The following is a 15773-nucleotide window of genomic DNA, read 5'->3' as shown; positions in this document are numbered from 1 at the left end:
TATGCAGGCCAGTGGAGTCCACTTTGTGTCCCAGGAATACCACTTCCCTTCCCTTGAAGGTGCACTTGCTTCTCTTGAGTAGCAGCCTAGCACTCTGCAGCTGCTGTAACACCACATTCAGCGTCTCTAGATGCTCCTGGTCATTGCTGCCGGTTGGCAGGATGTCGTCCAGGAAGACCCCCATGCATGGAATACCCTGCAGAACTCCCTCGATTGTGCGCTGAAATATGGCAGGACTTGAAGAGACCCCAAAAGGCAAAACCTTGTAGGTGAATAGCCTCTTGTGAGTGTTCACCGTCACATACTTCTTTGACTCTTCATCTAAGGCAATCTGGTGATAGGCATGACTCATATCTAACTTTGTAAATTTCTCTCCACCTGACAAGTTTGCAAACATGTCTTCAATTGCTTGTGCTACTTTGAGTGCCTTATCAAATGTCAGGTCGGGTTCTGATAATAAACGGCGCTGGATCATGTCATCTCCAATTCCACAAACCAGCCTATCTCTCAGCATTTGTTAGTTTGTCTCCATAATTGCAGTCCTGCGCCAATTTTCTCAACACTGCAACATAGTCTAACACTGTTTCCCCCAGCTCTCTGGACCTCGAGTTAAACTTGAAGTGCTGAACAATCTCACTGGGCTTTGGCATGAAATGTTCCTTCAACAGCTTAACAAGGTCATCATACGTTTTCCCTCCTGGCTTGTCAGGGCTAAGCAGGTTATGTATCAAAATGTACGTCCGACTTCCTACCGAACTCAATAAAATGGTCCGCTTTCTCTCTGGTTCCTGAATCTTGTTTGCGTCAAAAAATGTTCAGGAACTTCACAATATTCTCCCCAAGATTGGCCCTGGCTATTAAACAGCACCGTGTTTCCTACCAGACCAGCCATGCTCCTTCCTGCAGTATTTCGACCTTTCTTAGTCAATGCAGAAGTACCCTTGTCACGACAGGTCTCTGGATAAATCATCTTTTATTCCACTTTTATCCTCGTCACCATATAGAGTCACCACATAGAGTTAAGTTGACAAAAGTGGTCAGGGTTTTTGGTACTTTATTTGTACTCAACATGACACTCGCATAACAACTTTTTTTTCTCTTTAGTTTTATTTAGAGATGGTTCACATGTCCAGTCTCTTTGTTTTTCCATGTGATGACATCATATTAACAGTGTTCTAAAATTACTTTTCATGAACAGTTCCTACACATCTCGCCACCGCCGTCATTCAGTTCTATATGAAATACTTCTCTCTGTTGTTTAATGCTACTACCTCATCTCTTTTCTGCAATAGTCCCTCTGTTAAAGTCTTTCTCTTCTCGTTGTTCATCACGTGATATTTGCCCCCACATTTCTCCACAAGCACCATTAGATCGCTGTTCCTTGAGATGTGCTGCTCAGCGCTTTCCCCCAGAGTTTCCCCCCACGTGAAAACCACCAGGCTACGATTCCAAATCTCTACCCCAAGCAGACTCACATGGTCCTCCACGGCTCTGCGGTACATGTGCGTGCAAGTCAGCTAGGCCGGCATCACCAGCAGGAGAACGTCAGGTCCTGGATGGTGCAGAAAAAATGCTTTCTAGAATCTCCTTCTTCTTCTGCGCCATACCATTTGGATTTGGTCCGTTTCTCCACCTAAGACCCGGTGGTTCCACGATGCTGACGTGCCATCCGGTGATCCGTCCCCTCCAGGATTTGGGGGTAGATCTGTTTGGCGATGGTGCTGGCGATGGGTCGACGCCGTCCACAATGGTGACTTCTTCTGGGCAGAAGGTGGACCACATCTCTGCCAACGCCACCACCCTCAACCCCAACTCAAATGACAAATCTTTGTCGTTTGCATCTGTGTGTTCCCACTGGGATGATGACACCCTGGAGTTTCCCTTAACCTTTGACTCAACAGATTCTTCCCCCCCTTTCAACTCCTCCACCTCCATCCACTCCCATGCTGCTGTGTCTGTCTCTCTTTCCTCTTTCTCTGCCCTCTCAATCTCTTCTGGTGTTTCAAGGTGACAGTTGTCTTTCACTATAGCTGATGCAGTTGTTTCTACCCTGATATCCTCCCTATCTTTTGACCTTTGACCTTGAGCTGATCCTTTTCCTCTCACTCAGATAACACCTTCACTTTGCTTCCTCTCTTCCTAATATGTTGCTGCTGCATCTTCTTCTCTACCCCAGCATCTGCCTTCACAGACCCTCTACTGCCCGCTATTGGATAGCCCGCTTTATTACATTGCTATTTTAGCCATGCCGATGGCATGTTACAATACAAAGTCTGTGCCTACTGAAATATGCCCTGGAATAGACATATGCTACTCTCCATTGTAAAAGTCTTTGAATATGTTCAGAATCACCTGTCAACAATAAAAGACGATATCATTACCAGCAAGGACTAGGGTGCTAAATGTAGTGGGCGATGTCCTGTAATTACATTACCCCCCCCACCCCATATGTAACTGACAGTTGTATATACTGTACATATGTAATCACCCCCCCCCCCCAGGCCAGTCCCAGCAGATAAGTCCAGGACTGAATTTCTTTCCCAGTCCACCCCTGAATTACATTACATTACATTACAGTCATTTAGCCGATGCTTTTATCCAAAGCGACTTACAATAAGTGTATTTAACGTATGAAATCAGGAGAACTACTAGTCATCAGAGGTCATAAGTGCATCTAAACAGCCGTGACCAGGCTGATTGGCAGCAAGGGCCTCTGAGCGATGGGGCAACCAGGCGCCCTGAGACAGCAGAGCGAAGTGGTCGAGCTGGGGTGTAGGGCTTGACCATGGCCTGGAGATAGGAAGGAGCTGTTCATGTCACTGCCCTATAGGCTAGCACCAGAGTCTTAAACTGGATGCGAGCAGCTACTGGGAGCCAGTGTAGGGACATGAGAAGGGGAGTTGTGTGGGAGAACTTAGGGCAGTTGAACACCAGACGAGCTGCAGCTTTCTGAACAAGCTCCAGAGGTCTGATGGTCGACACCGGGGCACCAGCAAGGAGGGAGTTGCCGTGGTCCAGCCGGGAGATGACCAGAGCCTGGATGAGTACCTGTGCCATCTCGTCGGTGAGGAATGGGCAAATCCTCCTCATGTTATAGAGGAGAAATCTGCAGGAGCGAGCAACCGATGCAACGTTTTCAGCAAACGACAGTTGGTCGTCCAGGATCACACCCAGATTCCTCACAGTCCCGAGTTGGCGTCACCACGGTGTTGTCAATGGTGATGGCCAGGTCTCAGTGCAGGCAACCTTTCCCCGGGAGGAACATCAGCTCTGTCTTGTCCAGATTGAGCTTCAGGTGGTGAATGCGTAACAGTTTTGTTAGCCGAGATTTATATAGCTACTAGCATAGATAACTTGAGTCCCGGCAGTTCATCTAAATTTGACATGAAACAAACTTCTGTGGTTTGCATGTATTTCTTCGTGGTACCACTGATACCACACAGTTTTGTTTCAACGTATGGGAAGCCCCAGTGTCTCACCATCACAACTACCAAGAGTCAGCAAGGCAGTTTCCCCCCCTCTTCCATCCATATACTCACATGTGATGCCTTTCTCCAGGTATTCATAGAAGGCACAGGCACATATTTGCAGCAAGAGAGAGGGTGGGAACCTCTGAAAGGCTTTGACCTCTCGCAGTCTGGTCAAAATGATGTCCACATCCTCCCCTGAGCGTTCTGAAGGTCTATGCAAAGGAAACACACTATTACAAGGACAAAATATTGGATACCGCATTATATAGCAGTGTATAGTGATGTGGCTGATGTATCATTTCAAGATGTGTGTGTGAGAGGGGGGGGCTGTGTGTGTATTCATGGTTTTGCTTATTGTCTCAGTGGTAAGACTGACAGCTGCAGGCGTTACTCCTCTCAGCTCGGTTCCCCCACAGGACTTGGATGCAAGATCTCATTTGTACGTACTGTTTCTGTTTCTAATGCACTTCAGTCCTCACACACACTCACGCAGAGCGGCACATACATGTTAGATATCTACATAAGCAAACAGGCTCAATGCAAAAAAGAGGATTCTGATCTAACACCTTAAATTCACTCTTCTCTGAGGTGGCAAAACAACACAAAGACAAAACTGTCTGGTGCAACACATTGCATTTAGCTCCATTCATGCAGATGCATACGTTCTCTCATGGGTGACTCACCATCTTGCACATGCGTGCATGTGTGTGAATGTGTATGTAGAAAATAACTACTTCAAAATCCATCATTCTTCTACCTTCCTCTGTCTCCCACCTCCAGCAGCTTTCATCTTCTCTGTTTGCCTACGCTTAATATTTCTTTGATCTACTTTCTTTTCTTTCCCTCCAAGCCTCGCTCACCGTCTCTCAGGGGCTTTATAAGCAACATCACAAGGGATCACGTGACCTCTTTCTTCTCTGAGCTCCCTCTTTTCGCCTCTTTACTGACAAATTCACCTCTCTCCTTCCATTACCCCTCCATTTTCCTGCTCCTGATTCTTCCCCTTTCTTTCTGCCTATTTAGCTTGCGGACATACACAGAAACACACACACACACACACACACATAGGCATATATTGAGACATGAAAATCAACACACACACACACACACACACACACACACACACACACACACACACACACACACACACACACACACACACACACACACACACACACACACACACACAAACACACACACACACACACACATTTTTATACTATGTATATCCTAAAGCAGTGATTTGGTAATTTGTCCTCTGTGCCCAGGACGACACTACAAGTTAAAAAAAGACAACACCTTAATATCTTAATATTAACCTTAATATACACATCACACACTGTGGCTCCTAGCCATCTGGTGTGGGCTCCAGGCTACTGCAAGGCCATAGATGCCATCAACCACCACCCCTTCTTTCTCTCTCTCACTCTGTCTGTCTCTCTCTTTCCCTGTCTTTCTCTCTCTGAATCATCTTCCCACCATCCACCTACTGCCTGTCTATTGGTCCCCTGCACTCCAGCAGAGCATCATTAGTGTAGGTTGGGTTAATGGTTTTGACAGGTGGACTCCCACACACTGCAATTGGTAAAGACAGAGGCTAATTCTGATGGGCTGAATGGGCAATACAAGCATCACCCCTCACCTACTCATCTGCAACAAAACTGTAAATATCTGTCAAGTTAAATCTCTTTGTGTCTGTCGAATTCTGCCTGTCGATCTGTGTCTGCTGGCTCTCTCTATCCCCCACCCTTTCTTTGACTGTCCAGAGGAATCTGAATCTGGCTTTCCCATTGCGAGAGACTGATATGACCTGAGAGCTGCTCGCCCATCCTCCTGGGATTACCTACTTCCCATGTCTGCACTGTCTTTTACCTCATCTCTCTCTCTCTCTCTCTCTCTCTCTCTCTCTCTCTCTCTCTCTCTCTCTCTCTCTCTCTCTCTCTCTCTCTCTCTCTCTCTCTCGCTCTCTCTCGCTTTCTCTCCTTTTTCTCTCTCTCTGACTCTCTCTCTCGCTCTCTCGCTCTCTTTTTTTAATCCCTGACTTCTTCTCCCTCAGACTTGTCACCTGATCTGTTTAATGGTGACCTCAGTTGTTCATCATAGTTTATTATTAAAATGACATGGCCCCTGAACACGTGTGAGAGAGCCCGGACATAAAAACAGGGTTAGAAGACTCTGGAAGGCTCTGCAGATTTGCCATCTAGAAATATCAACGTGTCCTCATAAATCTTAGTCTCTGCTGGCTGACTAAATTATAAAAAAAAAAGCCTGAGCACAAACTGATTCCTAATTAGTGCATTAACATGTTGATAGTCATTCTTGTGTTGCATGCACACATTTCTACACCCAATCACCTGAGAACCTACAGGAGACACACTAATCATCCATCATTACAGACAAACCATGACTGATTAACAGTAAGTAATACTCAGAACTGTTATCATCTCATCAAGACTTAATACATTTTATAGCTGATGTAATCGTGAAAGAGAGGTGATTCCCTAATTAAGTTTGAAAGAAAACCTTTTTGGTTTTGGCAATTGATTTTGTTTTGTTTTTATGGTTGCTTTGGTCTCTGAGTAATTGTTTTGCATTTCATCTGGGTGTTCACACACGGAAGCTATTGAATTCCTTTGTGTGTGTGTGTGTGTGCAATGGGGGGGGGGGTCTGGAGACTCAACGGCTGGTCCGGATTAACCATAAGGGCAACAGGAAAATTGCAAGGGCCCAAAACCTCTAAAGGGCGCAGAGCACAAGCAAAATATCAGGTTAGATCTCTTTTTACATTAACCTGTCCCTTACCCTGAATACTGTGAAGTTGGACCCCAACATCGGTATGTTAATTTTGATATCCGTGCTGCTATAGAAAGCAAGCTTTCCCCCTTCAGTGAATTGCAAAAAGTGAGCACTATTTGTCTGTCATGAGTATGGTACGAATTGGGGGGCCCCTCCCTCCCCCAATTAAGACCCCCCCCAAAAAAGAGGTACAAACAACAGATCAGGGAGGTTGAAACATTTATATCTGTAATCGTAAATCTTACAATATATTTTCCATGTGCCTGGAAGAATCTTGTAATACGGGTTCACACCTAAAGTGGACCACACCATTTCTTAACCTTGACATTAGTTTAACGTCCTGGCCTGCCTCACTCCCATTGTTGCAGTGGTTCGTGCCCTCATTAGTCTGTTTCGCGTGCATCGCGCAAGCCAATGGAGACACTGTGGTAACTATCTAGCTAGTTTAATACACTTTACTTTCCTACCCTCAGAGTTTCTGAATTAAATTGTGTCAAGTGTCTATGGATGAGCGCTAATGTTAGCTAGTTTCTAACTTTTGCCCTAAGTTACAGTTTAGCTAACTTAACATTAGCTAGGTAAAGCTAACGTTTGCTTTACCTAACATTAGCTAACCAGCGACGCTTTGCTGTGTTGCTTTAGTGCTGCTCTGACTTGCTGGCGGAGTTTCTGCAGAATACTGTAACGTTTTACTTACAAAAACAGAGACAACAGTTGGTTTTTGCCCCTCTCGCAAATCGGTTCATTAAACCTCTCGTACCGCGCCGAGAGAAAACAGAGCCAATAGGCAAACAGCCCCCACCACCCACCAACACCACCAACCACCAACCACTGGCACGCACACTGCCCGACATAACATGCATTCCCGTGATTGGCAAGAACAGGGAGACCATAGACCGACTCCGCTAATCAATACTTTGGTGGTGACCCCCTGACTACAGAAGTCGTTGTGTGGTACGGCCCCATGAGCTGGTGTAATGGATTTGAGTTTTACATACATACATCCTCTGTAGACTGCCGACATTACATCAAACAAGTAAGATACTGTAACTTGCATGGATAAGAAGCCACGCTGGCTGCTGCCTTGCGGGTCCGACCCTTTAGTCGAGCGGTTAGCGATGCCTCGTGCGGTGCGGGCGATACGGGTTCGCTTCCCGGCCGCGGCTGTTCCTGTGGTTGCGTTGTCCCCCCGAATTAGCTACAATACTGTAAGGATGGTAAGACTTCCGTTCACTGAAGCACACGCCTACGCCTTACTGGGTTCCCTTACACCCTGGAGAAAAACACTGACCCCACCGATTGTCATTGTATAAATTCGCACTTTGGTCATGAGTCTTCATTACAGCCTCTCACTTGTGTCGGTCTACTATTGGTGGTGCACAGCCGGCACCTGCAAAATTGTTCAACAGCATTCGAGGGCGACTATCAAAGAATCCAAATGGCTCAACTCATTAAAAAAAAAATTAATCAATATTGTGGCGAATTCTACAGGAGTGTTCCTGCTCGAAGTCAGGGGGTTCATTTGCATATTACCCACGATGCAACTGAAGTGTTAATGTTTTGGTTATGTTGTGGGATATTGAACAACCTAAATTTTTTTTTAAAGTACACACGTTGGCCATTGACTAACGGGTCGGACCCTTTAGTCGCCGGGTTAACGTTGTCGCTTGCGGTGTGGGAGCCATGGGTTCGCGTCCCGGCTGTAGCGGTCCCGGACTGCCCCCTGAATTCGCTACATTGGTGTCAGAAGTGGGATGGTGAGACCGTAAGGCCATCGGAAGCGTATGAACCCAGAGGCGTGAAGTAGCTGATATGCTTAAGCGCGGGGACGCGCTTCCCGAAGGAGGGGAGTAGTGTAACGTGCATGGATAAGTAGACACGTTGGTCCCTGATTAACGGCTCTGACTCTTTAGTCGAGTGGTCAGCGATGTCTCCTGCGGTGCGGGCGATACGGGTTCGCGTCCCGGCCGCGGCAGTTCCTGTGGTTGCCCCCCGAATTTGCTACAATATGATCATGAACCAACTGAAGGGCGCTTTGCGATTTCCTGTATCTATAACGCCATCTCACATCATTTCGTCTGAGTTGTGTAATTTTCACGCTACATCCAAGAGTACGCACAGGCTCTAAACAGGACTACGCTGGCCGATCAGAGGATTTTCACAGCGGCGTAGGCAGCTGTGCTTTTCCAGCTGCACAGAGCTCGCGCATCCAGCTGCAGGCTACCGTGCGCTCTACTGTAGTCTATTACGTGCTGCGGACCCTGGTTCGTGAAAACTGACAGGCCTACATCAAGGGACCGTTCATCCAGCTTTGAGCCCATGTAGGAATCTCTGAATGTCTGACAGAGAGAAACTCAAAACAACGCATGGACGCCTGTTTCCGCTGTCCTCAAGTAATTGCTCTCCTAGGCGAGTTGCGGATGAATGCTATTTTGCCTCAGTTATTTCGGGCACAAATATTGACCGATCACAGTGATTCTATACTACCGTTCAAACCACTGGGGGATGGGGGGGCAACTTAAATATTGGTGCCCAGGGGCACGGTGAAGCGTTAATACGGCCCTGGTCTCTGAACCACTGTTTAAAGTGTTGACTGCTGCATTGTCCATGACCTGCTCCTGGCAATATTGTATACTCACAAAAAGATCAGATCTTATGTCACATACGTCACACTCACTGGTAATAAATGTCGTCAGACAGATATATTAGGGACAGTCCTGCCTTAACCCCTCTCTGTCTTCCTCCTTCCCTCTCTGTCTCTCATTGTCCCATCAACACTGACACGCTGCAGATGCTCGCACGCAGACGCAGCGCTGGGTATTGATTGAATAAGAGGTGCATAGTTGAGGAGCACTGAGTGCTTTAAAACAAGATTGTGTCCGAGGTTATCGCCCAGCCCAGGAAAATGGAGGCTTTGCACATTGACAGCTAACTACAATGTAAAAACTACATGTGAGGTAACATATATCATACTCAGCCAGTGAATGCCTTCATCCAAAGCACATGGATATTAACATTTATTTATTTTAGCATGTGTGGCTTTGTAAGAATTAAACTCCTCCAATCCTGGCGGTTGGCTCCACCCAGTTTTCTACACAGTACCATTTTAACAGCATTGTATTCAATTGATTGCAAGAACAAAATGGGTATATGTAACATGGATGAAACTAGTGAGAAACATCATCAGGAAAAGCAAGGCTGTGGCGTATTATGCCAACTATTTCTGATGCAGAAAGGTGGCATAGTCACTTGTAATATTCATTTGTAATACCATGTTGGAGGTTTGTCAGAATCCACCCTGTCTTACTACGGGAGAGGATGAGAGAGATTATAGTCTCAGGTTGCCCATGGTTACCTAAGATAGTAATATTATACTGGTGTGTGGGTGTCATGTAGCATGTATGGGTTTAATGGTAAAGAATATCATGTAGAGATGTGCAAGCCCTCCTTTCAGCTTAAAACTCAAGTCATGAAAGGTTTTTTTTTACAGCTCTGATCAAGTAGGAGCCTAAAGATTTTACAGCTGTTGCGAAATACATGCTTTCTGCCCTGGAAGAGGGGTTCCTCTGATGCTCTTCCTTCCTCCGAGGTCTTTTTCCTGTCATGGTTTTTCCTCATCTGAATCAAGGGTCTAAGGATGGAGGGTGTAGTCCGTTGTCGTCTACTGTATCTACCTGGTTTTTTCTCACTGTGCCAGTGTGAGACTCTGCACTCCGAGACCGCGGCTGTTATTTAAAGCTATACAAATAAACTTGACTTATCAAATGAACTCGACTACACGTTAAACCTTAGCACCGTACTTCAGCTGCTAAGGGCACAGCTTCCCCCAAGCAGCCTTCTCTCCTGCAATGGGGACAACCACCGCGTCGTCCTGTCGCCAGGACAAGAGTGTCACCCGTACATACATACAGATGTTGTGTATCTACGTATACGATCACGACTCTCGTTCGCCTTAAACAGCCACATAACAACATGTGCTTGTAATGCTCATCGCCGGCTGCCCGGGCGTCTTAGCCCATGCAGGGGTTGACCATCCCGGTGAACCTCGAAGCCACCGCGACGGACAAGACAACGCGTATCTCTCCCGCACAAACCCGTTTCGTCGCTGGCTGCGCGGAGGCTGTGACAAGACGACACATAGCAACGAGACGTGGCACGCGCAGCGAAGCCGCTCTGCGATACTGCACACGGTGCACGCTTAGCGATCGCCGGTTACGATGAATCACGTTGAGGCGGATAAATGGATGGATGCATGGATGGATTGGGGGTGGGGTGGGGGGGGTGCAGATGCGTCAAAGATGCACGGTGAGTCAATTCCCCCTCACCTTTTATCCAGACAACAGATCCACTCCGCCGACGGAGACGAATTAGGGGACGTCTGTACCGCCACCATTTTCCCCGGGAGTCTTTTTTTTTTAATGAAACCCTGCGGCTGGTTTTAGGAGCGGGCTTCCCGGTTGGCCGGTGGTCGTTAATGAAGAGGAGTCGCGGCGCGTCCCCTCCCCGCCCCTCCGCTGCTGAGCCCTGACGAGACGTCAGCTGTGGGGTCAGGGTGACTCCACATGCATGGCGATGTGACGTGCGTCAGCCTGTCGTGATGGTAATTTGACTTTCTTCTGCACCGTTGTTACAACGAGGCGCTGCTGCTCTTTCACCCCTGCGATGCTGTGAATCTTCACAGCGGCTTTTAAGTCGATGTCGGCGCGTGCTGGTCTTGTTATGTGTTCTTGTGGTCTGCGTTTTTAATCCTAACAGTGCAACAAATCTGTCATTCAGAACAATAAAGTTATTGATGGATTGATCGATTGATCCTAGATAGCATCCGGATGTGGGCCACTTCAGGGAATGACGCGGCGCTGATGGCCTTCTTCTGGCCCTGACAAAATGGATGCGAGCCTGAAGTGGCCCACATGTATAATGGCAAATATGGCCCAAAGATGCCAAGTCAAATGTGGGCCTTTTTTTTGGCAAAGATGCGGTGCTCTCGGCAACATGCAAACTGGATGTGATCCTGAAGTGGCCCGTGTGGTAAATGGTGAATATGGCCCAAATATCACAAAACAGATATGTGGCACATGCGGCGTTGCTATGGCTTGGTTCTGGCCCAGACCTGGCAGACAGGAGCGGACCGCCCAAGTGCCATCACTCCACACGGTATGTGGGCCGGGTGAAAGAAAGACGAAAGTTGGGTGTGGGACAGTTCTGGGCCACAACAATTTTGCTATCTGGGATTGATTGATTGATTGATTGATTGAGTGAGTGAGTGAGTGAGTGAGTGAGTGAGTGAGTGAGTGAGTGAGTGAGTGAGTGAGTGAGTGAGTGAGTGAGTGAGTGAGCGAGCGAGTGAAATTGGTTTGTGGCTACATAATACACTAAATACTCTTGATATATCATGTGGATATGATTTGATAATCTTGATCTTACACTTACAGTGTCTTGTACAACCAGATGAAGAACGTGGAGACAAGAAGTCAAACTACGCAGAGCTCAACAGTTAGGCTGCCATCCCATTTGAGTTACTGTAGGCCTATTGTAAACAAACTGATAGGAATATTGTTCAAGGCAGGAACCTTTTACATGACCAAATAAGGGTTGGTGCGAGATGCAACTTTTCTGGTCTTGAAGAATGCCGAGGCCACTGTGAAGTCCCATATGAACAGAGGCAAGGCACTGTTAGTTTCGCTTAGTTTGTTTCCATCCAAGTGCACCCAGCTGCAGCTAACATGGGGGAGAACGGGGCAGAGAAGCAGCCTGTCACCACAGCCATGATGGATGGTCTGTCACCAGGATGAGGGAGGGGGGGTAGATGAAAATGAGTCTCGAATCTTCACGGACAGCTTCACACCACGGCTTGCATATGCAATAAATGTCAGGTCAAGTCAAACTACTTATAAAGCACATTAAATACAATGTGCTTTATAAGCAAAACAAATAAAAACAATGAAGTGCTATATAAATAAAATTATTATTGTTATTATTATTATTATTATTATGACTGCTGGGATAGGCTCCAGCGTCCCATGACCCCAATTGGGATAAGCGGCTTGGATAATGGAATGGATATATGGCAATAAATAAATATAAATAACATAGAGCTATAACAAAAAAACATCATCCTACCACCCCGCCCACAAATGCATGCATACTGCACATGCACACAAACCAACATTTCACAAAATATAAGAGCTTGAAATCTGCAGGTACTACCTTCCTATTCAAATGTTTAAGGGCTGATTCAATACATAATGAGATTCTTTTAAGATATGATTATTGCAATTTGATATAATGATTTTTTTTCAAACCATCCCCTCTTAGAAATGTGAAAACTGCAATAATCCAAAGAAAGTGTACCAGTATAACAAAGTGCATCTGTTTTAAGCCCCACACATTACGCAAGCTTAAAACAGGAGTGTGCCTCCCTAAACATTCAAGCAATTCAAATTCAGACATTCAGAGATGTATAAATCATGAGATCAAACCTCCTCACAGCATCCGTCACTTGTGTTTCAACGCTGCCATTCAGAGGAAAGGCTGCGATATTAAAATCATCACAGCTTACTGTCACAAATTTGCACTGAAGCGATCCAATCCCCACGACACTGACAAAATACACATACATTAAAGGGGGGAACAGCCATTTGAATTTCTGTTGTGTCGTGACAATCAACCAATCAACTAATCAATCAATCAATCAATAACTTTATTTGTCCCCAGTGGGGCATTTGGTTATGCAGCAGTGAGATATATAGGGGTACACATAAAACACAGTGCACATAAATACAGCACCAAGACCAAAAAACAAAAATACCCAGTAAAATACTTAGACAATTAAATTATAAATGGTAAATGGACTACATTTATATAGCACTTTTCTAGTCTACCGACCACTCAAAGAGCTTTACAGTGTACGCCTCCCATTCACCCATTCACACACACATTCACTCACTGATGATTTCTTTCTCTTTCTCTCATGTGTTTTTGATGGGGGTTTTTTCTCTCCTGTTGTTCACAGTAGTTTGTGTTGTGCAGCACAACTTGCGCAGAATGTGAACTGTACAGTACAGTGGGAATTGAGTTTGAAATGTATAGTAGCTGAATTAACTTAAGAGTAGGTGAGAAGGGGTAGGAAAAATAAGTGTATACTTCCTCCTACTCCTTTTCCAACATGTAACAAATAATCTGATGCATACGGAGTTCTGTTCGCTGAGTTTGATGTGTGGATTTGTTGATCACTTCAGAGTATCGGCAATGGATTATCTGTATGTTATATCCTGCTTATTTACATGTTGGAAATAAATCATCATCCATTCATTCATGGTGGAGGCTGCCATGCAAGGCACCAACCTGCTCATCGGGAGCAGTTAGGGGTTCAGTGTCTTGCTCAAGGACACTTCGACGCACTCTCTGGAGCCGGGGACCGAACCAGCGACCTTCCGATTTACTAGACGACCCACTCTACCTCCTGAGCCATGCTGCCCCATTTGAAAAGAAAAAGTTAAAAAATTATGCAAATAACTGCCTTTTCCTCCTAGGGTTTGGGAGGCAGATGGCAGAGGGTACAAAGGAGCGTTTGTATCTGCTGGTTTTAGCTGGTGGAAGTCTGAGGAGGGTACCAGATGGCCGAAACTGAAACTGTTGATGTAAAGGATGGGAACAATCAGACCTGATGGATTCTGCTTTCTCATCCAACTGTTTGTCTGAAAGGTCCTGCAGAGACTTCTGTGCAGCGCCAGTTAATTTGCTGCAGTCATTAACCACCTTATTGGGTACACGTTTGTGTTTTCCTTTGAGAGATGGATACCAGCAGATAAAGGAGAAAGTGAGCACGGACTCGGTGAAAGATCAGTATAAAACATTGTCATCATGGTCCTGTCAAGCTGGGACAAAAGAGATGCTGCTGGCTTTTCTTGTATACCGTGTCAGTATTACTCTCAAATGTCAGTTTATTGTCTAGTATAGCTCCCAGAAACTTGTACGACTCCACTATTTCTATATTCTGGCCATCAATCACTGTACTGACAGGAGAGGGGTGAGAACGTCTAAAATCAATACACATATCCTCAGCCTATGACCCATTCAGTACTAAAAATGACTCATGACACCAATTTGAAAAATAGTCAACAGGACCGTGGCAAATTTCTTGGCTTGTTTAGCAGGCTCACTATGACTGCATCATCAGCCAACGTCAAGACATGGCGGTTTTTATACGCCATTACTGTACAGTATGCACAGTAGAGGAGGGCCAGTGGATGCTATAGACAGCTCAGAACATTTATCATCTACTCTCGGTCTTTGCGTCCTGCACGTGAGGAAGTCTAGAGTCCAGCCAACAACAGCACTGTCCACGCCACATATGTCTGTGAGCTACTGGACAGGCAGATGTGGCTGTACGGGGTCGAAGGCAGATGAAAAGCCCACAAAGGATCATCTTGCATGGTTGTTAGAGCTTTCGAGGTGCTTGCACGGGTAGCTGAGTAGAGTTAGTGTGGCATCCCGAAGCCCCCTCTTGGTTCTTTATGCAAATTTGCAGTGGGTTTTTGATCAATTTTTCAAATGACTTCATTACTATCGAGGCCAGGGCGGACTCAAATACCCACCATGCCTTGCAGGCCAGCTATGAAATCCAGTGCATTCCTTTACACTGTGGTAACCTTTTCATCGCTCTTATATTTTCTTGCTTTTCACTAACAGGAGACGTAAGTGATAAAAGGCATGTTTTAAAAAGCTGTTTCTATTTGCCTTTTTTGGGCAATTTTGTTTAAGGTGCATTGATAAAGTTTAATTTTTGGCTTGTCTCCCCTCTGATTATTCACGAATTGCACAGATATCTTTCAGAAATGACACCAGTGTGAGTCCAATAGAAACATGTATGGATGGCTTTCAAATAGGGGAGTTTACAGAGTCTCTCGAGATGTAATAAGAGTTGAGAGATTTGAATAGGGTTGTAGAGGCAAAACACACACTATTTTTTTTCTCTCCCTGCCCTAACATAACTCTGTTCTGCCTTGCAGTACATCCAGAATCAGTTCCAGCTAATTTAATTCCAGCTAGTAAGAATGCTCTTTGACCTCAATCTGCTACTTAAAACTGCCTTAATCGGCTTTTGTTAAAATCTTTTACCGCTGAGGAAATGACAAAAGGTTTGTGAAAAAATGGTCTGTTTGCTGACACAACCAAGGCCATTCTCTTCATCTTTTCTGAAAAATTAAAATGGATCTTATCTATGACTGGTAGACGTTCTTCTGTACTTCTTGCGCTATTGTATATCAACAATTGCTCAAGAGCAACGTATGTATTCTCCCAGGATGCAGCCCAAACCCTGAGTGAAGTTATAATTTCTATTCTATAGGGTGCACTGTTTCTCTTCAGCATTCCGGACTAATAAGCGACAGTGATGAGAGGACCTATAAGAGGGAAGTGGAAGATTAACCATATGGTGCCATGACAACAACATCTCTCTAAATACCAATAAGCAAAATAAATCACTGCTGACTTTAGAAAGATCAG

General features: G+C 45.6%; 1 protein-coding gene across 2 annotated transcripts in view; it reads right to left on the bottom strand.

Annotated features, from left to right (window-relative positions):
• LOC130123520 (rap guanine nucleotide exchange factor 4-like) overlaps nt 1–10659 on the bottom strand; it is a 45539-nt gene extending 34880 nt beyond the window's left edge. For both annotated transcript variants that reach the window (XM_056292708.1, XM_056292707.1), the window contains exons 1-2: nt 10592–10659; nt 3540–3682 (exon numbers count right to left, since the gene is read on the bottom strand). In XM_056292708.1, the coding sequence (XP_056148683.1) occupies nt 3540–3682; nt 10592–10659 (211 nt within the window). The remainder of the gene's footprint in view (nt 1–3539; nt 3683–10591) is intronic.
• Between the last annotated feature and the right edge of the window lie 5114 nt (nt 10660–15773).

This window comes from Lampris incognitus, chromosome 14, assembly GCF_029633865.1.
Source record: "Lampris incognitus isolate fLamInc1 chromosome 14, fLamInc1.hap2, whole genome shotgun sequence".
NCBI classification, from domain to species: domain Eukaryota; kingdom Metazoa; phylum Chordata; class Actinopteri; order Lampriformes; family Lampridae; genus Lampris; species Lampris incognitus.
The sequence above is the reverse complement of the archived record's forward strand: the minus strand, read 5'-3'. Positions and strand labels throughout refer to the sequence as shown.